The sequence below is a fragment of the Echiichthys vipera genome (assembly GCF_963691815.1).
Source record: "Echiichthys vipera genome assembly, chromosome: 19".
Taxonomy (NCBI): Eukaryota; Metazoa; Chordata; class Actinopteri; order Perciformes; family Trachinidae; genus Echiichthys; species Echiichthys vipera.
Window position 1 is genome coordinate 27,364,303 of NC_139844.1, and position 23,841 is coordinate 27,388,143.

The window sequence follows — 23,841 nt, forward strand, 5'->3', positions numbered from 1 at the left end:
AGAGGACCCCCAGTCAGGCGCTGAGGCAATGGAGGTTAATGGGTGTGGTGTGATGCTTTGAGATTCGCCCGCAACAACGTGGAAGATGAATCCATTATCTGCTCAGCTACACTCAAATTATAAAAATGAGATGAAAGGGAATAGATAAGAAATAGATAGTAATGTTTTGTTTACTTAAGGCTGCAGGCAGGGTCAGGGCTAGGACTACAGTGGATTGGGAACAGGTAGCGCGGAGAGGGGGCGAAGGGACTTGCACAGGGCAGGGAAGGGGAGTATTTCAAAACAGCGTTGAACTCTAACTGAACTGGAAAAAATGGAAGTAAGAGATGCAGAACAAGATGAAAAAAGGAGGGACGGAGGATTCAATTGTGAGAGAAGAACAACTATTCATATTTTCCATAAGGGAATGGACAGAAAGAGAGATGTGGAGGGAGAAAATGAACTGATGACTGTCTGATAAAAGCCAAATAAAAAAGGGAATGGGGGGAGGAGGCTGTATGACTAATGGGAAAGCGTGAAGGAGTGACAAGAAAACGAGCGAGACAAAAAGGACAGGAGGATGAAAGAGAGGACATGAGGGGGGAGGAATATGAGGAGGAAGTGCAGATGTGATAGGAGCACAGGAAGGAGTGAAAAGGCTGAGTCAGGAGCAAGAAAAAGACACAAATATTTAAAAGAAAGCCAGTCACTGCAAGCTGAGAAAATGAGAGACATGAGTAGCTGAAGCATCTCCTACAACTGAGCTATAAAAAAATACCAGAGCGTTGTAGCAGTGATGCTCTTGGTACATTTGTTGTGTGGACACCACGGCCGTAGCTACACTTGTGTTGCCCAAATAGTAGTAATATCACTTTACCTCAATCACCCCATTTAATATGTATAAGCACTATATAAGAATGCTACTTTGTGTGTTAAAGGGGTAGTTCAGATTCGTTGAAGTGGTGTCATATGAGGTTCTTATCCGTAGTCAGTATATTACCTACAGTAGATGGCGGTCAGCATTTCCCTTATTTGGAAAAGCAGTCAGAGTTTTGACGTAGAAGCTAAGCTATGTACTGCTGTGGAGGGGGGCGGCAGCTAAATATATCTTAGCCACCTAAAAAACTTTGGTCAAAATCAGTGTGCGCTGTATTAAGACTATTTTCGTCACTGTACCTCTCCAGACAGCCCTTTAAGTATAAACTGGGGTTGAACAGAAGCTGCTCTATGTCGTGTCAAAGCCTGCAGCCTCCATCGGAAAAAAAACAGAAATTCTACCTCGCAGAAGATGAGAGTTGCAGCTCTACCGCTGCCTGTATTGGTTTGTTTGTTTTTGTTATTGTGTGACTTTGGTGTTTTAAAGTCTGACTCAGCGCTGGGTTAAAGCCTGACATCAGTCACCCTGTCACAAACCAGGTCAAGTCCCTTCTAATATCACTGCTATTTATTTTGCAAGGAGACAGAGCGTTTTCCCCCAATTCAGAATGATAAGCCACAGAAAGAGCCCCACACAGATGCGGAAATAGTTCCTAGTCTCACATTGCAAGACCTAGCAAACAAAACTAACCAGTCGAGTCAGCGGTAGACCGACAACTCTTGTTCTGCGAGGTAAAATTACTGTTTTAGTCAATGGAGTCTGGTGGCTTTGAAGAGAGCAAGGAACTGCTTTAGTTCCTCCAGTGTAAACTTAAAGAGGGCTGTCTGACAGCAAGATAAAGGGATGAAAATATTCTAAACACAGCATACACTGATATAGATTTCTTGTTTTTAGGTGGGTCTATGCAGGTGGCTAAAATGCATTTAACTGCTGTCTCCATTTACAGCAGTACATTGCTTAGCTACCATGACTGTTTCCCTGCCTGCTACATCACACTGGGGCTGTGCCGACCACCATCTACTGTAGGTAATACACTGACTATGGTAGTCATAATAAGTACCTGATAGAACCACACTTCCAAAAATCTGGACTACAGTATCCCTTTAAGCACATAAAGCAAAACTAATCACAGACCCCAACATTCATCGCCACATGTACATCCATGTGCAGCCTAATATACTTTCTCCTTCCATGAGCCAACCAGCACAGATAAGCACACATGGCTGGATCTGTACGACACACACAAACACACACAAATGAACACACAGCGAGTGCAGCGTTGGGAACTGATCAGCGCTTGATTATCTTCCCTCAGTGCAGCGCACCCTAAGCAGAACCAAATGGGATGCCTTCATTAGCATATCATCTGCATAATGGCTCCGCCAGTGCAAGGGCATTTGCCTGCTACGTGGCTCCTACCATGTTTCATTCTGAGGTGGGGAGGGGCGTTAGGGTCAGAGATTCTCTTTGGTTTGGGTTAAAACTAAGCGCATACTGGGTCTCTGCCTTAACCATCTCAACTGGACAGATAATTGAGGGCACGGTAAAAAAAAAAAAAGAATACATTTCAACTTAAGGTAATTTCTGTCTATGCTGGAATTTCCTCGCTGATGCGTCCATGATAAGCCTTTCTGCTGCTAATTGAAGTACGAACACGAGGGCATGGAGGTTTTTATGGCAAATGTTAATTGCCTCAATATTTTTATTTAAGCATTCACAACATTTCTCCTTATAAATCACTTGGGGAATGTTGGGTTAAATAGTTTATATGTGAAGAAATAAAAGTACACCCCCCAAAAGAAGCGATGATGACGAGGATCAGTATTTATTTTAATATATATTGTTGCCATTCTCGTACGATCACATTAGACAGATGACCAGGTCTTCACCAGCCACACATCTTTTCCTAAGCCCTTGTAGCTGAAAATCCACATAATAGTATCAAAGCTCTGAGAATATTTATTACCCTCCAAAGGAGTGCCATGAAACGTTTTCTCTCCTCATCTCACAAACGTCTGCCCTTGGTTGGTGTTTGAAGAATGGCTCCTTTTTCACCTTTTCTAATATCAATTACTTTGTAACTCGAATGTTAATAGAAGTCATGGCCAATGTTTCGTGAAGCTCTGGTGCTTTTGCATTTAATACATACTGCTGCCTTCATCATGGGTCACAGGTCAAAATATCACCAACTTAGATGAAATCGTTTTTTTGAACGTCACCTTTTTGTTTTCATCTGTGTCAGAATGTTGTAGACACTCTGCACGAGCGCTCCACTTCAACACACATAAGTGTTCACACAGACGCACGTAAAAATAACCTCAAAGTCAGAAAGAAAGCAGCACTTCTGTCAGGCAAGAGTGTTGCCAAGTAATGTTAGACTCCATGGATGTGAAAGCTTTAAGGGGTTGCCGTGTCATGGGAAAGAAAAGGAAGCATGAAAAAAGGTAGGAGACAAAAACAAACGCTTTTAACACTTTACAAGTATAAAAAGGCACAATCCCTAGAGAGAAAGGGCAAAAGGGAGGCTTTTAAACAGATGCAAGCTAACAAAGCTACAGAAGGTAGCCAAATTACATACTAATACGAAACATTTCTAGTCTTGTAAGTTCCGGACTAGTAAGTTCTTATTTGCTCGCCTTTTTTGCTTTTTTGGTAGCCTGATTTAAGAACCGTATTTTCCGCACTATAAGGCGCACCACATTATAAGGCGCATAGAACAGACGCTACAGTCGAGGCTGGGGTTACGTTCTGCAACCATTAGATGGAGCTGCTCTAAAGGGAACGTCAACAAAACAGTCAGATGGTTGTTGCTTCCTCCACTTCGGCACCATTGATTGGTTCATGTTCAACTCTCTGGCTGCTGCTCTATTCCCGTGTTCTGCTGCGTGACTAATGGCCTTGAGTGTAAACTCTGCGTCGTAAGCGTGTCTCTTAACAGGAGCCATTTTGGGCTCTTTACACAAACACACACATGGAAATGAAACGGCACGCTTCACGCAGTCGTATATCTCAACATGCACCGCGCGTTACTTCTTCTAAGGGGGGAAATAGAGTCGGCGGCTGCTCACCGTAGTTGAGACCTGTTGTGGCTCAATATTGGTCCATGTATAAGGAGCACCAGATTATAAGGCGCACTGTCGGCTTTTGAGAAATTTGAAGGTTTTTAGGTGCAACTTATAGTGCGGGAAATACGGTATGTGTTACACGGGTGCTTCATAGTTCACCTGAAGTTCTCAGCATCATTGCAATTACTGCATTTGGAGAGAGACTGTTTTTGTGACTGCAAAAGACTGCATGAGATTAGCATAAAGTGGGCATGTCTGTAAAGGAGAGACTTGTAGGTAACCATAGAACCCATTTTCATTAGGATATACGGAGGTGACAGGACAGGGGACACCTTTGAAAATGGCCATGCCTCTGCATTATTTAGCCCCCTTCCCTTGTAATACCAATGGATTCCTTAGGCCATTAGTTTCATATGATACCAGTATCTTAACTCTAGCTTCAAAATAGAGCTCGCCTCGGCCCCTTAAATACAGCAATGTCGGCCAAGAGCGCCGGCGCCCGTGCAAGTCTCAAAGGGTTCATTTAAAAACAAAAATCAATAGTGTTTTTGAGTCAATACAGTATCACAAAACATAGGATCACAACACTCATGTGTATCAGTATTTAGTACCTTACACAACATAGATAAGTATGTGTTAGACCAAGGAGTCTACATCCAAGTATAAAGGAAGGACATTTGCTCATTTACGGTTCAACAGTTCAACAAAACTGGCAACTTTGTAGCAATACTCACATTTGTCTTTACTCACTGCAAAGGATAATGTTCTACCAAGTTTTACTTTGATCTGTTAGGTAGATTCTGATACATCGGGCTAACAGATCAACAGACAACTAGAACATTAAAAATATACCTCCTTGCCACAGGTAACAAACCGAGAAAGAGATAGGGAAGCAGAGAGAGAGAAAGAGGAAGAGGGAAAGAGGCAGTGTGCTCTAGCAGTGGTTGCTGCACTTCCTACCATTCTGCTGCCATGTTTGTTTACTTTCTCCCTGGTGTGAACATCTATGCATGGCTGCAGCCATCACATCTACACATGTCACCCCTCTGCAAAATCACACAAACACTCTGCACAACACACACACACACTCCTCCATATTCCTAAGCCTCCACTGCGCCCGCTCACAATACAGCCCTTAAAGCCACATCTTAACCTAGTTCTTTGCATAAATCCTACTCATAAGGTCTCAGGCATTTCACAAACAATACACAGCATTCCTGAGTTTTCAGTCTAATGTGTTCACTCAGTATACTACTACTCTTGCATGAGAAACATGTTCTTTAATTGTCTTTTTGTACTACAATTTATCATTTTTACTTGGGCATATTTGGCACATTTATTGCAGGTTCTCTTTGACTTGTGAGTCATAAAAAAAAACATGTTTAATTGCAGCACTGCATGGTGTAAAGGATATTTAGCATCCCCCTCTGTCACTATGTACGCATGTGTGTTAACAGCTCTTTTATGTTACACTGTGTTTGAACAGTGCACGTTTCATGTTTGCCCAGCAGCAAAGCCAATAATGATAATTCAAATATGCAAACATATTTAATATTTTGTTGAGGAAGTGGCTTAACGGAGAGCAATATTCTCTTGTTAAGCAGCAACGCAAATAAAGATGGACAAATATGTCAGTTAAATATTCACATGTTGTCTCTCTCTCTTTCTCTCCCCCTCGCTTTCGTTCTCTGTTGCGTAACCACTGACGTACTCATGATCCGTGAAAAAGTGGGAATCAGTTTTGCTCGGTTGATCCCAGAGGTCAGCAGCAGAGAGAGACAGAGACACAGAATGAGAGAGAGAGAGAGAGAGAGAGAGAGAGAGAGAGAGAGAGAGAGAGAGAGAGAGAGAGAGAGAGAGAGAGAGAGAGAGAGAGAGAGAGAGAGAGAGAGAGAGCAGAGGGATAGGAGTAAAGAATACAAAAGGCCAAAAGAAACTGAAGGAGGGAAAGACAAGCAATTGCCAGGTTGGCATCAGTGCATTGGTGTTAGGACTGTGCACTGTAGCTGACTGTTTTTGCGAACCTCTGCCCGTTGTCTGAGGAACCAGAGATGCGGCCAATAGCTCAGTGGAAGGGGACAAGAAAGTACAGAACATAACATGACATACCCCTTCTCGACCAACCCAGACCTAGTTCTAGTGCTGGACCGGTGCTGGTGCTGGTTCACTGTTGGTTCAACTTGGGAACCATCTCAGAAGCCGTTCCACAGGCTGGAGAGCCACAGCATCGAGTCACCGGATCAGTCTGAGGTCTCCGTAGAAATGATAATGTCCACTTCAAGCAGAACAACAACACACTTGTATAAAGATGTTTATGTTTGCTTGCCGAGTTGTTAATAGTTCTTTGATTTTCTGAAAGGAACTGTGTATAATTATTGTGCAAAGCTGTGAATAAACATTTTTTTTAAACTTAATTTATGTTAATCTGTTACTTACTTACTCACTTTATCTTTTGATTAAGCATACTAAAGAAGAAATGTCTCTTAATTTGTTAATTTTGACAAAAAACAACAATAAAAAACACAAATTCTAAAATCACAACCTTTTTTAAAACATGCAAGACTTTGTGGTGCCGGTTCAAGACCAGCAAAGAGTCGGTGCCGCTCTGGAGCCGGTTTCCCTGACTGAGAGCCGGTTCTTTGGCTGTTGAAACAGGAAAGAAGCGGTTCAAGATTGGGCACCGGCTCTGAACCGGCCCTCAAAAATGTCTTGGTCGAAAAGAGGTAACAGAGAGTCATATAAACGAAATGAAAAACTATGAAACAAACAACAGAAAGGAACACGAGTGCGAGAACAGAACTGCAGGATATTACACGGCAAAGAGACAGAACGTAGATCGAACCATCATGTAAAGTAAATTAGAAAAGTAGAAATAATCAATACCCCCCTCAGAGTTTAGTAACAAATGGAATGAAACCAATGCAACATCTACTTCACCCTTTAATAATGCTGCTTTTCAACCACAAACAGAATGGCTTGTTACCTCCACTTGTCAGGCACAACACTGAACCATTTAGGCCCTGGCAGCCGTAGACTAAAAATGACTCCAGCCAATCAGCACCTTTTCAGAAACAATGAGCCGCAGTAGGAAACCCACGGGGGTAGATGCGGTCTGTATTTAAAGCTCATATTTCCTGACTACTCGAGTAGCAGCCGGTCAGTGCTGAAATCAATTTGACCGATGCCTCCAATTTTTTTAGGAAATTTGAAAAATCCACCTCAAGGATTGTGGTGTAGATGCAGACGGAGTATAATGAGGAGAGGCAAAGTTAAACTCATTTTCAGGGTGAGCGTCTGGCCATTAAGAGCCGTTTATCAACAGCACGACCGACGCGTGCCAAGGCCAGTAAGTGCCAGCTGGTGCTCTGAATCCGAGGCATAACAGGAAAACCCGTTTCCACTGCCCCTGTGACACTGCATGGAGACAAAGACACCGCACCTCCGATGACACACAATGCCCGTCCCCATCTCATGCATTACAAAGGGAAAGGAAGGGCAAATGCCTCATTTTGCAACGTGTAATCATGGGTCAGAAGGGTTAGGACTACGCTTAGGGAAAGGCTCTGTCAACGGCGGTTAAGACATATATACAGTATATATGTTTTTTTAGCAGTACCATATTTCCCGCACTATGAGGCGCACCTAAAAACCTTCAAATGTCTCAAAAGCTGACAGTGCGCCTTATAATCCGGTGCTCCTTATATATGGACCAATATTGAGCCACAACAGGTCTCCAACTACGATGAGCAGCCGCCGACTCTATTTTCCCCCGTAGAAGAAGTAACGCGCGGTGCATGTTGAGATATACGACTGCGTGAAGCGTGCCGTTTCATTTCCATGTGTGTGTTTGTGTAAAGAGCCCAAAATGGCTCCTGTTAAGAGACACGCTTACGACGCAGAGTTTACACTCAAGGCCATTAGTCACGCAGTAGAACACGGGAATAGAGCCGCAGCCAGAGAGTTTAACATGAACCAATCAACATATCTTGCTTGACGGAAGTGACGCAAAAGTTATTTTTCAAGTGAGGGGCTTGTGCTCCGGGTCTGCAGCTGGATGCTACTCGCGCTAGCACCCAAACTTAACATCAATGAATTTAGAGGCAGTCCTTAACGTACTGTAGCGACTGTAGCGTCTATTCTATGCGCCTTATAATGCGGTGCGATATGAAATTCAACTAAAACAATTTAAAAAAGTGGCCAAAATGTGAAATATGCTCAGAATTTGTCTACTAGTAGCACAATGGAGCAATGATGATGGGAGTGTCCCAGTATTGTTCGTATGCCATGCATCCGCACGAGGATGCACATGGGCGCATGACAATGTACTGCACCAGTTACTTCTATAACACAGTTGGGCCACCGACAGCTTATGATCTGCTAGCCCCAACCAACAGTTTGGTAAAATGAATCATTTAAATTCTACACCCCTAGATTTACTTTAATTTTTTTTAGCAATAGTACTAAAAAAGACCAGTGAACCGACTTTGATGTATACAATCGTTGATTGCAACTTAATAATCTACCTTATCAACTTAAAGTTGATTGCAAATGCACCACTGAACACAATATATATATATATCTTTCTATATATATATAGATAGATATATATACTGTACGTACATGCAGAAGTCTAAGTCTACAGATCTCAAAGTGGTGAATGAGTCACCAAAGTGCGATACACACATACACAGTGTGTGACCTGTGTCAAAACGTGTCATTGTTGGTTGGTGCACATTTAGTCTCCTTAAAAGCTGCCGTGTAATCACAATTGTTCACTGGAGCGGCACTTCAAATACTCAAGTGTATGTGTTCAGTGTGTATGCACTTTCTTGAGACACAACATACATTTTCTGTTACGTATCCTTTGAAATAAATAATATATGACCACTATTGTTGACTTTGAGGGGAAAGTAGATTTGTAGATTACTGCCTGAAACTACGGTCTAAAAACACTGGAAACTGCTAAAAAGTCATTGCAACATCCCTGGTCTAGTACTGCCAACGTCCAGTTAGCTAGCAAAAAAGCACTGAGGAAGGACAGAGCTCTACTTAAATCCCACTGAAGGCTGACAGCATCTGTCGACAGGCTACCGCAGCACTCCCATCTTGAGCCTGACCGTGATGCGAGGCTCATGATGTCCACAGTACTTTGAACTGGAGAAACACAAGAAAGGGTAAGGAGGAAGGAAAAGTGACAACTGCAATGGGAGGCAGACAGAGATGAATAGGGAGGGACTAAGGCAGGAAGGGGGGGGTGAGGAAGATGGAGTCGGAGTTAGAGGAGGGGTGACAGGCAGGGAGACAATAAAATGTGTGTGAGAGAGGGAGAGAGAGAGAGAGAGGGAGAGGGAGAGGGAGAGAGAGAGAGGGAGAGGGAGAGAGAGAGAGAGGGAGAGGGAAAGGGAGAGAGAGAGAGAGAGAGAGAGAGAGAGAGAGAGAGAGCGAGAGAGAGAGAGATAGTGTGACAGAGGCAGAAAGCAAAGAGCTTTTCTGTGTGAACTTTGCGGCAGGACTGTGAGCGGATAATTAGGGAGGGTGACTCCAGAAGTGGAGAATAAGTTCTCAGTCCTAAGCCTTCATGCAGGGGATTAGACTCAGGCAGAACTTCTCACTCCCTCCTCTCCCCTCCCCTCCCTCACAGTGACTCTTACTGCTCTGTAAAGTGGACTCACCCCCACTGCCAAGTTATGTCCAAAGCCACTATGGCAGTGCTCTTTCTTTATTGACCCCGGAGCTTCTTTACAGAATGAGATACCATTCTGTGTCATCTATAGCACAGGGAGTATAGGTATAGGTCTGAAGCATCTGTGCACATTGCAATTCCCTCCAATAGCCTGCAATAATGTCCACTATATAATTATTAATAGCATAAACATAACACTCACATTCTGATGTGAGCAACAAGGTTTTACGTTCACTCTAATTTGCATTACTGCAAGGTTTAACCCGTATTTTGTCTTTCCCCATTGTGTGTTCATCCGAGTAAAATTTGCAGCGACACTGAGCTTTTGTCACACACACACAATGGATGTCTTCATGTTCAGAGGACAGCCATTAGGGAATGCTGGCAGCGAGACCTGCAGGCTGTAGATAAAGAGTCACTTCTCTGACCTTGGGCTAAATTGTCATAACCTGATTAACACCATCCAGGTGTCCACGTAAAGCACATCATTAACGGGACACGGGGGAGAAAATAATGATGTCACAAGTCAGTGAGCCCAATATGGGCCTCCATGAACAGGACACCACGGTCGGAGCACGTTTCCCTTTTTAATGCGAAATAATTGATTTTGATCGGTGCATGCGGGCAGGACGTAGAAAGCTAAGGTAATTGGCAATAGCATAAAATAATCCTTGTTTCAATATGTTACTTCAAATTGTAAAGCATGGCGCAAACTCCAAGACTGAAAATGAGGCAAACGTGCCAAAAAAACGCAATTCCTCTGAAGGACACTTCTGGTTGTACGCCCATGTTAAAATGCCTTTACAGCAGGAATAAACATGTCTACAGCCTGGTACAAAACAGTTTTGTTCTCTATAAGAGATTTCTCCGTTCATGACTTCATTCGACCGCCCTTAGATCCACCCTTCATCCGTCGTTCATGCCCATATTTGGATTAGCTGGAGTTACTCACACTGAGATACACAACCGGTCTTCATAAACCTATGGGTGACATAACAGAGACTACGTCCATATGTTACACAGTCTATGGTGTAAATACATGAACCGCACATCTCCTAACACACTGGTCGAATCTGGATGCAGTACATGCAACAGCTGATGTCTTTGACTGTTTCTATACTTGTGATACTGTATTTTTTTTATTAAACTAATAAGAACACATAATTACCAGCACGTATATATACAAGCCTTCTTGATCTGATCTCAATATCTGGATGACAGATGTGGTATCAGATGTATATATCTAATGTAATTGCAATTATTCTCCCCCAAAGTACCTGGAAAACAAACCAATCTGCCAAGCTCATGTTTCATTTGCTCTGGCTGAAACGTCTGGACCCCAGTTCAGTCACAACAGTCTCCCTCGTGTGGGGCAGTTTAAAATGACTGACAGAAGCGTCGTGCACGTAACTGGCGTTTTCCATCCAGCACAATTTACTCGGCTCAGGAAACTGTCAAACTGTTACTGTATTGCTTATTTTTCACCTCAAATGTGTTCAGAAACTCATTATAGTGTACTGTTTAGCTGTAATTTGAGAAAGTTTGTGACAAGGCTGCAGTTTTTATTCTGCTTCAAATCAAACCTTATTGCATGTGTCAATCAGCGCTACGTCATTCCATCGCTCTGATTGGTTGTAGGTGTATTTAATTGCGTCCAGAGCCGGCGCCGTTAATAACCCACCTTGGAAACTGAAAAAGAACTGAGAGCTTCCAGACTAATACAAATTTGTGAATTACTTTAGCAATGCCGGGCTAGAACCACGCATAGAATAGATCAGGGGTGGGTAATTCCGGTCCTGGAGAGCCACTGTCCTGCATGTTTTAGGTTTCTCCCTACCCTAACACACCTGAGTCTGACACACCTGAGTCTGACACACCTGAGTCTAACAATAATCAAACTGTGACAAGCTTCAGCTGCTTGTGAACGAGCACATCATTAGAATCAGGTGTGTTAGAGTAGAGATAGACTAAAACATGCAGGACAGTGGCTTGCCCCCCCGGGATCGCCCAGCCCTGGAAAAGATCAAATTCAGTAAAGGGAAACATCCCAATTGCAACCAGAAGAACACAAGTGATCTCAAAAACATCCCAGAGTGGGGTCTAATAAGCTGTACATATCTGCAGGTTGAAGTGCAGCAAGTTCTACAGTAAATGGAGCAATGATGCTAACTGGAGCACAGTCTTTGTTCCACTGCCATGGCTTAGCAAAAGTTTGCTCTATCGTCAAAGCTATGCATGAAAAAAAGTTCAATCTATGAGCCAAGACCAATCGGGGCCTGGCTCATAGCAAGGGACTAAAACTTTCTCCATAGATGCCTTGGGGTTTGTGCAGCATCAGACCCAGATCTGAGTACAGGCATGACAAGGTGTTCCACATTTCTCATTAGAAAATATGTGGCCTCTCAACACTGAGGCACTTCCCCGGCCCATTCATCTGCAGCACTTTTTCCTTCTGTCTTTCTCTCCCTATTTCGCCTTCAGCCCCCTCCCCCACTCTCGCTAGTCACTCCTCTCTGTTCTCCCCAGCCTCCCACTTAATGTGCCCTCTGAATATGACCACTGTACCATATACAGTAGACACACACACACACACACGCACACACGAAGAAAGAGACCTGCTGAAAGGCACATTTTTATTTTATACATAACGATCCTAGTAGTTCTCAATAAATGTCGTGTCATAAGTTATGTAATCTGAATATTTCCTTGGTTACATTTACTGTATGTGAGTTTTAGAATTAACACTTTTGATTAAGTAGCTACAATTTTGGTAATGTTATGCCTTTTCAGGGACGGAAAAGTCTGGAACCTTACCAGGGTTCATTGCAGGGTTATCACAGGTATACAGACAATCTTTCACCATTCACATTTACACTTGTGGGTGATTCCCCATAGGTGTCCCCGGTCCATCGGATCTGCATGTCCTCGGAGAGTTGGGAGAAACAGGAACACCCAGAGGAAACCCCCACGGACTCCACATAAAAAGGAGCTATGCATCAAACCTGGGTCCTTCTTGTTGTGTTATGCAACAGTGTTAACAAGTGAATCGCTGTGAGAGCGCTCACTACAGACTGATCAGCCCACGACCTCATACGCTGACGCAAGTCCAAGGGACTTCTGGATTTATCCCATCCGAAGGGAGAGTAGAATACAGGGTCTGACGCAGAGCCAAGACCGGCAACTCACACACATCATGTTTCCATCAAATGTCATAAAACACACAACTTACTTGATATCAATCAAGATAGAAAATCCTAATCCAGCATTTGCTGAGCACTTTCCCGCGGCAGCAATTGTCCAACGCACGCACGCACGCACGCACACGCACGCACGCACGCACGCACGCAAGCACACACACACACACACACGCACACACCTCATTGTTTAAACTGATATCAATCCAAATGGTTAATTATAATTCACAGCCTTCCTCCATTAACTAGAGGAGGCACACACACACATACAACATGCATGACTACACACACACCCACACACACACACACACACACACACACACACACACACACACACACACACACACACACACACACACACACACACACACACACACACACACACACACACACACACACACACACACACACACACACACACACACACACACACACACACACACACACACACACACACAACTACACAGTGTATCACATGGCTTTAATAAAGAATAATGAGAGTATTCTCTGCACGATCACAATATACAGACCACTGCAATGACCTCATTCACATGAAGCCAAATGTCAGGTCAAATTCACAATCAGCTCCTTTTCAACAAACACAACTGTCACATCCACTTAAGCCCTTGCACACGTGCACACATTAATGCATGTATGCCTCGTCTTCAAATATTTAATGTTTGCAAAGACACTGAATAATCTATAGAGTTTACCCACATCATTTTCTATTGAACAGCGATAATCAAGTGACAATCACTTAGTCCCCAGTACCGACACCGTATTTCTTTTCAACTGCACTCAATCGTTCATCCTTCATGCAAAAGCACATGTGGGCGCTCGTTAGCTGAAAAGCATCGAGTCCCCTGACTTTCCCTTTCCCTCTCAAACACACAGACGACGCATATGCACACATTTAATGAACACACATAATGAATGATTAACCAGCGGCTGCACAAGCGCAAATTCAACACACACGCATACTGTATACACACACACACACACACACAGTTTTTGCAGCACAGACAAGAGTACAGTAAGAGAAAAAAGGGATTGCTGTACCTTTGTTTCTACCTACAGATTTTGGAGAGGAGAAAGGATCCGTAGAGGTAAAGGAGGGAAGTGCCATCCCGCACAGAGTACCAGAGAAAGACAGCAAAAAGTGGGGATAAGCTATTGTTAGTCTACAGTAAGCCTACACACTGCCAGATGACAATTTCATGCAAAATGTTGACAATCATGCAAATGGTGGATAAATGGGAGAGCGGCACATAAGCAGCACACGACTGACACTTCATAATTTTAGGTTTAGCTTTTTTCTTTTTTCTTTATCTGTGGTCACACCAGCGAGAGGCACGGTAATTCATTTGCACGACCTCTTAAGTGGTACTTGAAGCTTTGCAGGTTGTGCAGTAGCTACCATTAGTTGTGACTGGTTTTGTTTGTAATGAAAATGAAAGCTCTCATTGGGCTTGCTCTTTATTTAGAGAGTTACAAATGTTCACAACACAGCCAGTAGCTTTCTCAATTTTTGACTTTACCTCCAAAGGTCAGCGCTGTCGAGACAGTTTACAGTTAGTCAGTTAGTCAAGTTCAAAGTTGAACTACTATATGCTTCATGTTCTCAGAGAAATCCAAACATCTATGGGATTCTATGGAAATGATTTGTGTTTTATAAATGCTGGTGTGACCGGTCCTTAACACACGCTGCTGCTGCAACGCTCACTGCTGATACTCGATTCTGCAAAATCCCTGCTTACAGTCAGTGACCCTCACCGTCCAATGCTCAAACCTTTGGATTAATAGCAACAGCGCAACTAATATATGAACCTACAGTTAAGATTGTTTTATCAACTGCAGTTTCCAAGGTCAATTATTATTACGTTTATTTCTAATGTAGACAGAAGAAGTTCTTAAAGTGCTCAGAAAGAAAAAGAAAATGTGAACGACTTTGTGATACTGAGCTGTAGGGCTGGGAAATATGGCCAACATCTTCTCGACACAGGTCATTACATACGGTATCTTGATATTGACATGCATTACGATATAGCATGTTTTTTCTGGTAATTCAATAAATAAATAAATAAATAGTCTATATGAAATAACCATATGGTAAAGTATATTATTGTATAGATACTCCTTTGTGAATTAAACACTCGACAAATGAAAATGACGGAATATTTTCTCATTTATTAAGAAATTTAGTGCAAAATGAAAATAACGTGCAAGGATCGAGATGTAAAGCGTTGCTAAATGTCGCTGTAACACCGTTCAGCTGCTGGTTTTTAAGACATTGCAATCGGACATAAAAATATATAATTCTTATATCGTTTGACGATATCCATAACAACAGTAAACTCCATGTGCTGAAGGAGATCATGTGGTATGACTGCTGTTTCTGAGGTCAGGAATGAACTTACTGCTGTCTATATGTGCACCTGGTGACTACTAGGGCTGTAGGATTTCAGCAACTCTGTGATATAAATTGATATTTCTATCCGCAGAGAGTGTCAATTTTTTTGTCCGCGAGTATCGATACATTAAGTCCCATTCAAATCCCCCTGGCACTCTGCTCGCTGCCCATTTCCTCCCTTGTTCGCTTTGCAGGAAAAGCTATTAGGTCCGCCAACCGCTAGTGTCGCTGTAGAGCAACTCTAGCTGTTTGTCCAGCAGAGATGGGGACTCCAGATTTGAGACTCGTGCACAATCTATATATTTCTGTCTTTTTTGGAGCATTAACATCAGGAGCAGAAAGTAATTCTCTCCAGATGTGTTTGCCTCCAAGTTAGCATCAAATGTCTTAAAATCCTCCAATGAGAGCAGGACCTGCAGTTTCAGGTGTGCCTGTAATTAGTTCAGGTAATGGGAGCAGCAGATCTTCTTTATTTACACTAGATCATGAGCTGTCATTAGTTGGGACCTTGTGTAATTATACAATACGGTTGCACTTCAACCGTGATATGTATCGTATCGCGAGCTAAATATTGTGCATCGTCATCATATCGTGAGAGTAGTGTATCGCTACAGCCCTAGTGACTACAGTATGGTTTAGGTGAGGGAAAGAATGTGGTTATGGCAAATGAAATAAAGTTAAGTCATCGCTAAGGTTAATCAACTGAAATAATAAAAAAAAATAATGCCTATTTTTTAAAGAAAGGGAGCCAATCATAAATTTACTCTGCAACAGTGGAGGAATACAAACAAGCATGAAAGTCTGAGTTGCTAAACCCCCCTCTACCCCAACCTTCACATCATCCCCACACTACTTTCTCTGTTGGCAAAGAATGTAAATAATGTGCTCTGGAGTTATCCAATACAAACAATAATTGCAAGTGAAACTAGGCTGTTTCTTCTACATGTACCTTACCTAACCGTGACACTTTTTGTTCCTTATTTCCCCCTCTCTATCTCACATACCCTTCTTTTTCCTCCTAGAGGAAACTGTCTCCCCTAATTCCAGTGATTTCCTTATCCACCCTCCTGCTTTTTATTCTCCCTCCTCCCCGATCCCGTAGCTGCAGAGGTCGAGCAGGAACAGTGGCGTGTGTCACTGCATGTTAGCTGTGGAACTGGGATCAGTACACAATTATGTAATACAAAGAAACCTGGGTGAAAGGAGGGTGAGGAGACAGAGGCGTAGAGAGAGAGAGAGAGAGAGAGAGACGAAGGTGAGATGAGGAACATGCCATGCCGCCATGCACCCCTCCCCACCAACGCACGCACACAGACCCTCCCACTTCTCTGCAGCAACAATGGGAGCATTGCAACACACAAATGCACACGGACAGGTAGTGAAGGCACACAGCACAAGAGTACGTCCTAAAACCAAGCCAGACGGCGAGTGAACAAAAACAATAGAGCTCCATAAAGACAAAGAACAGAGTACCTTGCTCTGCCTTCAGGTGTGCGAGGCCTTGAGGAGAAAAATTCAAACAGAGAGGCACAGAGAGAACATTTGAGAACAGCAGCACACCAATACTACACATGTATTGTCATGCATGATTTGCATAATGGCAAACCATGGCTGTATCACACTAAGAGCAAAGCTTTCCCCAGTGAGCTTGAAAGCTTTCTGTAGAAACAGACAAATGACTAATCAAGAGAGCAACACAGTATGTGAATATAAAGTAGCTCTGTAGGTTGTTTAGTGAAAAAATTACAATTTACATTCTATAACTGGATGTAATGGTACATTTCTGGCTGCCTTTAAAAGAGAATGCATAATCATTTTTGAGATTACATGTCTGTGTATGGAATGAAGAGCTGTTGGTGCAATGTGACTAAAACTGTGACCAGTCCTTCTTGAGACTCACCTGGTTTTCTCGGGACTGCTGTGGAGTTGTCAAAGGAAAGGAGAGAAAAAGAGAAGAGAAGCCCCGCATTAGCAACACACACCAGCTGCCTTTGCATGTGGATCTACCATGCAAAACATATCACACTCCTAAGCATCGTGTTCCATGTAAGGACCAAAACATTGCCCCTTGACATGAGTGGTGGAAATAACTACTTCAGTGTAAATCCCTGTGGAGAGAAACACATAAAATGCAATCTGTCCCGTCTTCTCAGGGAATCAGATCGACATTACCAAACAACTCTTTCACATTTCGAATATTGTTACAGTGTCATAATATTCTGCAACTTGTATCACACAGAGTGCCTCACACACGTAAACAAGAGGCATAAATCTATGAGGATTTATGGCGTTGTGAGGTTTGTGGATCTTTAGATTGCTCCTTCTCAGACCCATATCTTTCTCCTCCACTTCACCTTTCGCCCCTCTAATAACCCACGCAACGTCTTCTGCACTGCTGACCCACATTCAACACACTTGTGGTTTCTCAGAGGAACGCTCACTGTGGGATTCCTGCCGTTCACAGTATGGCACGGCAAGAAGAAAATAAGCCACACATTAGACTTGATCCGTTGCTCACCAGGATCACACCCATGCATGACACACTGTGGGTATCATGCCAGTCTGATTTAGGGCACGTGAAAGATCGCTGCGTGGATTCAGTCTCGGTTGTATCTGCGGTTATATTTTGAGCTTTTATGCAGAGTCATACCTCTTTAGTTTCAAAACGTGTGCCGTAGCCTCAAATGAATACTGAGAGAGTTCAGTAATGAGAGTCCCTTGAGAGCATCAGACAAGAGGAAATTAAAGAAATCTTAATCAAGACGGACTACATTAGAAATTTTAAGTGTCGGCTCTAACGCACAATATCTTATATTAATCTGACTCAGTGTTTTTGCTTTGATCTCTACACAAAGGCCAGACGCCTGGCTTTTCCCCACTCTGACAGCGTTACGTCATTGTCATATGTTAAGTTTAACAAACTTAACAGAGCACGTAAATATAATCTGAGAGGAGTTAGGTGCAGAGAGACAAATAGTGTAGAAGGAGCTGGTGAAGGAGAGGTGAGGTTTTTTTTGCCGTCTCCTTTGGGGAGTCCAAAATGGCGGCTACTTCTCCCACATGAGAAGCATGACATTGGGAGAGCAAAGGGAAGGACGAAGCCTGGAAGTGGGGGGAAGGGCGATAGTGGGCAGCTGATGGACAGCGGTGTGGCTCCAGCTCTTGGGAACTAGGGGACTCAGTACCCCTGAATGTACTGTATGTGCTTGAACGAGCAAGCACACACATTTGATTCTGACTGTGCAAATGCTTGTGCTTGGTGAGTGTGCATATACTGTGTGTGCATGTTTGCGTGTTGTAGGCTCAGATAAAACCCTTTCTCTTGATGCGACAGCGCCCAGAACAAGCCAATGTGCGGTGGAGGACATGTGGTCCGAGTGTAATCCTCTGCTCTATTTTACCAGCAGCTTCACCACTCAAATCCAAACATCATTTTCAGCTTGGGCACTAGACACAAATGCCCTCTGCACTGGAATCAGGCAAGTCCCTGCACCATTTTTTTCCTTTTTTCCCCCTGACCTACTTTTTATAGTAAGATTATTGTAACTGTCATTTTTTCCCATGTCTGTTTATTAATCCCCAAAGCTAAGCCTGAAGGCACCATTTTAGCACTTGCTTAACAGTTTGCTTGCCCTAGCCTTCAATTACTAGCCTTCCATCAAACCTGTGAATATTTCTGACGCAAAAGGGGCCTTAAAGTGTTTGTTTAAAATGCAGGGTTGTGATAGCGTTAGGGGAAGATTGTTTTACATATTCATTAAACAATCCAGTGTAGCTGCTAATAACCTTGACCTTATGCATATCTCATCGTAACTGGAAAACCCTCAGGTATTCAAGAGACTTCGTAATGTCACCCCCATTAATTTAATTGAACAGAATGAGGGCCAATATCCAGATCATTAGCATAAAAGATATTGATATTTGCACAGCTAATAACAGGAGCTGGATCAAGATGATTTTAAGGATGACTCCGCCGAAAGAAGTAGCTTAAGAGTTATCAGCGATGCATACGTCAAAGGGCCAGAGCTACAATACAGCAGTGGATTTGTCCACACATGTGGAGAGCGAGTGATGAGTGGTGTCTAATTTCAGCTCATTGCCCTGACACAGTTAGTCACAGTCCCACTGATACATCCTGATCCACAAGGGAGGAGAGATAGAACATGTGTTTTATGGCCAACTGTTTGTGGTGCTAAGCTGCTAGCCGAGCCGGACCGTTTGGGAAGAGTTGCAGGAGCTCAGAGAGAGAGAGAGAGAGACAGGACTGACTGCGGTGAAATACTGATGCTTCAGCAGTATGCTAACCCAGCTATCCCATGATGCGAGAAATGCACACCAAAATGGGCGGACTGTGAGAATATGGGTGTCTTTTGGCACAAGTGACACAAACAGGCTGTAACGTACTTCCACATCCCGTTTTCTAATTTCTCTTCTCACATGTCCTCCTCATCTTTTCCCTTCTAGGCCAGTGGGCTAGCAGGCTACCATTAGGAATACAGCTGGCAAAATGCTTCCAAGGCCCAGTCCACTCAGTCAGTCAGCCATCTGCCTGTTTTAACGAGCAGCTTTGGGGCCTTGTTGCTCCGTGTCTATGTGTTTGCAGGCACACTTGTAAACGCGAATGTGTCTGAGTGCGCGCATGCACGGCCCAGGCTGTAAAGCCCGACAATGTATTATAAATATTCACAGGTTTGACGGATTGCTTTCATTGCTAATTAATATACAGCATAATCAACAGTATGCCAGCACAGACAGGTGTGCTAAGCACAACTAACTGCAGCCAAGTGGTGAAAGTTTGATCATTCTGAACATCCCCTGAAAACATTGGGTGCTCGAGGGTTGCTTGAACAACAAGTATTATGACACTTGTAGACATGTGGACATAATAATAAAAAACTGCACTAGCTTGCTGTTCGAGTTTTAATTGACGGTGGTGTTTGTGCAGGCATTTTCTGGGCAAATTAGCCATCGCTGTTCTCATTATCCTCCTAATTATGGCTCGCTGTCTCTGTGGCATATTCAACAATCAGCCACATCATTTGATGGGAAGGCCAGTCAGATCAGCTGGGGAGCTAGCATGACTACTCTCACTGCATCACTCTTTTATTGCTTTAGAACAGGAGGAGATAAGAGAGACAGGGTGTGTGAATAGATGAACGCATGAGTGGGAAAGACAGACAGAGAGGAAGTAAGCAGGGGTTTGTTCTTGTCCAACAGCGGGTCTCCTGAGACAAATTGGGGTACAATAGGCCTGTGGGGAATATGCTCATCACACTTGCACTACCCTGGAGCTGAGATATCCCTTCCCAAGCTATTTGGCTGAATCGCAAATGCACTCTTAAAATAGTGGTTGTTTTAACACGAGGATGTCATAACTCCCATCGGCTCGCGGGAAGCTCTCAGATGAATGGACCGACTCCTCCTCCTCCTCCTTCATCGACTGTTCGACAGAGGCAATGAGCAAATGGGATGAGGCGAAAAGGGTCGGTCCGCTTGACTGCTCTGCAACCAGCACATTGCGTGCTGTCCTGAACAATGCCACAGGCTCGCACTTGGGATTTAAGCTCCAAACAGCTTCATTTGAGCAGCAAATGACGGGACATATTATGAAACCTAATACAGCCAAACTGCTGCACGCAAAATCTGGAAGTGTTTATTCTAAATGCATGCTATAATGGTGAGAAATTATAGCATCCTAACTGTATCAGACACCGTTTAAAAAAGCAGGGCCTTAGAGTTCAGTGAGCATTCCCTTTCTTTTTGGCAAAATGGAATCAGCCCTGAACCATGTCAGTCTGATTTAGACGTGCAGGAAGTGGGTCAGCAGTGGAGGAGATCTGACATGAGTCTGTTCACACAAAGTTATATTTGACAGTCCATACATGTGAAGAAAAGAGTTAGATGTGTACGATTATAGTGAAATTGTGTATTCTCTGCGTTACTGGTCTAAATATAAAAAATAGTATGCAATTTTAATGTTGTGGAAGATGCAGAAGTTATTCTCGGCATCAGCCGGTATTGATCTCAAGGCTATGGGCATTAGTATGTTTTGAAAGATGCAGGTTTTAACATTAAGAAGCCGTTAACCAGCACCAGCGTACAAACACTTAAAGTATTTCACTGTGTAGTAGAGGAAAAAAATATTTTATTTCCTGGAGAAGGAGGGAAAGTGTGTAGTGAATTATATCACTGTCCCTGGACCATATGAGAGTATACATAAGTAGTAGCTGAAAAAGACTTACTACACCTCATTTTAAAGGTGTGAAGAAAGAAAGGAACATTGTCAAAGAGCTGTATCTCATTACACTCCCCCCCAAAAAAAGAGATGACCTTGGCACAGAAGCAGAGGCAAAATAGACGAAGTTGTTTCTCATCCAAACACTGTGTGTACCTTCAGGTCCCTGCAGCACCTTGCAAGAGCTGAATATATTTAACGGGGAGAAAAGAGTGTTGTAATTTTAGTCATATCAGCTAATACCGTCTCCACCGCTTCCTCATCAAAAGTAATAACTGTGAAGGCAGAGGAAATGCTGAGTACATCACATGAAATATGAAGACTTGCCAATAGAAGCTGTAAGAGCAACAACCCACGGACATTTTCTGATTCTATTTGCTATGTAAATGTCAATAAATATTTCAAACACATGGAAGCTGCCTGTGCTACATGTAAATGACACTGTTGTGTAAATGCTACATTGCAATCAGTGCACGTTTGGAATTTGAATCTACCGCAGTCTGTACTGGGATTCATGTTGTAGCAGAATACACTGAGTTTGAAGCATAGACTGTATACAAAGATGAATGATGCCTCTCTACTTCCTCCTGCTGTATCAAGGCGGAGACAAAATATCCCGGACACGGGCGCCATCTTACAATTTTGCAAACAAAGTCTGCGCAGAAGGGAATGAGCGGTATCGACGTTCCGCCCATTCACCCGCCCGACCAATCACGAGTCAATCACAGCTGTCAATCATGACGTTTCAACATGTTTTTATAGGATCAAATAACTACTTAACTAATTTATTTATGAACATACATCAGTGATACGTTTGACGATAATTTGACGTGACTTTTTTAGTTTGGCCCATGTCGTATCCGCTAACACGGTGGAGGTTAATGACATGTTCTGCAGCCAGCCACCAGGGGGTGATCAAGATGTTTTGGCTTCACTTTTGGGAACTGTCACTTCATCCATCTTTATATACAGTCTATGGTCTCATGGCAAACATAACGAAGTGATTTTAACAGCATATATCTGGTGCAAAAAATCAAATATGAAGGTTTGATATATTTTTTTGAAACACCTGGGGGCAGACGGTAAACCTTCTGTTAGGTCTGTTCTGAATTTTGTGGATGTGAATATTTTACAGATATATTAATCAATATTCAGCGCTTGACACAGAAAGGTCTGCAGCCGGCCCTCTTACCTTCAGTGCAGTAACGACCTACATATCCAGTTCTGGAGCAATCACAGTAGGTTTCTCCGTCTGCCAGCGAGCAGATCCCGCCATTCTCACAGGGGTTCTCTGTGCAGAGGCCCATCATCTCCAAGCGCACTTTGTGACTATTGATGAGCATGGGCAGCTTACTCCCATAACTTAGGTCTGTAATAATTCCCTTGAATGGCGGTAGCTCAAGGACAGAGGGTAGAGTGATGGCAGATGAGCGGATGTCCCCCGGGAGCCCTCCAAGGAAGAGGTCACTGACAATCTTCATGAACCGCCTCTGGGGCCGCACGTCTTCCGTCTTTGTGTGGCCATCCACGGCCAAGCCAGTCCGCAAGTTGTGCCTGTTGATGGCAGCAAAGTGCCAGCGACTGTCGTTGACCATCTTGTCGGAGGTGATGGTGGTCTCGGCACAATCGATACTGACGCGAAGCTGCAGCTTTCCCTCAGATACAGTGAGAAGCAGAAAGTCGCAGTAGCCGCCGTCGTCAAAGTAGAGCAGCAGGCCATCAGATTCTGAAGTCTTGAACTGAAATGTCAGGTCACTTCTGGAGCTGGCGTCCCAGCGCAGGTAGCGAGCCCACTGACCTTCAGAGCCAGTAAACTCCAAGCCTACGCTCAGGCCCAGTACGGTACTTAGCAGCAAGAGGACATGACCAGGTAGGCTGTTGGGATTCATTGTAGAGAATAACAGGATGCACCAGAAGAGGGTTAGAACTGGGGGTAGATCCTCAAAGCGACAATAACATCGGATTCTGGCTGCGCTCCAGGATTTATCTGCCAAATGTTATATTCCCCATAGATAATTTTAAAGTCAAGCAGAGAAAGCAATATCCGTTTTTTTATTTTTGAGACAGATCTAATGTTGATAATGGACGGAATGTAATGTTCTCAGCCGAGTCTATGCAGAGATATATGGAATAATATCCAATTTCCAGCTAAAGTCGACAGGTGAAGGTGCTAAGATGAAGGTGATCCTTAGTGTGTCTTGTCAGTGATTCAGAGCAGCCTCGTGCAATCTTTCTTTGAGACGACTTCCTGGATTGAAGCACATAACCTTCACCGTGGGTCCAGTTCCGTGCCCCATGGTTTGCCCTCCAGCTTCAGACACAGCTTCGGCAGAACTGCAGAAAAATACAGATCAATTTAAGATAAAAAAATCATGATTGTCAATGTCAACTGGCATGA

At 43.4% G+C, this 23,841-nt stretch overlaps 1 protein-coding gene across 1 annotated transcript in view; it reads right to left on the minus strand.

The window, feature by feature from the left end:
* nrxn3b (neurexin 3b) overlaps positions 1–23,332 on the minus strand; it is a gene marked incomplete at both ends in the record, with an annotated part of 330,192 nt that extends 306,860 nt beyond the window's left edge. The window contains 4 exons of the mRNA XM_083933978.1: positions 13,858–13,869; positions 16,682–16,708; positions 17,109–17,126; positions 22,636–23,332. Of these exons, the coding sequence (XP_083790104.1) occupies positions 13,858–13,869; positions 16,682–16,708; positions 17,109–17,126; positions 22,636–23,332 (754 nt within the window). The remainder of the gene's footprint in view (positions 1–13,857; positions 13,870–16,681; positions 16,709–17,108; positions 17,127–22,635) is intronic.
* Between the last annotated feature and the right edge of the window lie 509 nt (positions 23,333–23,841).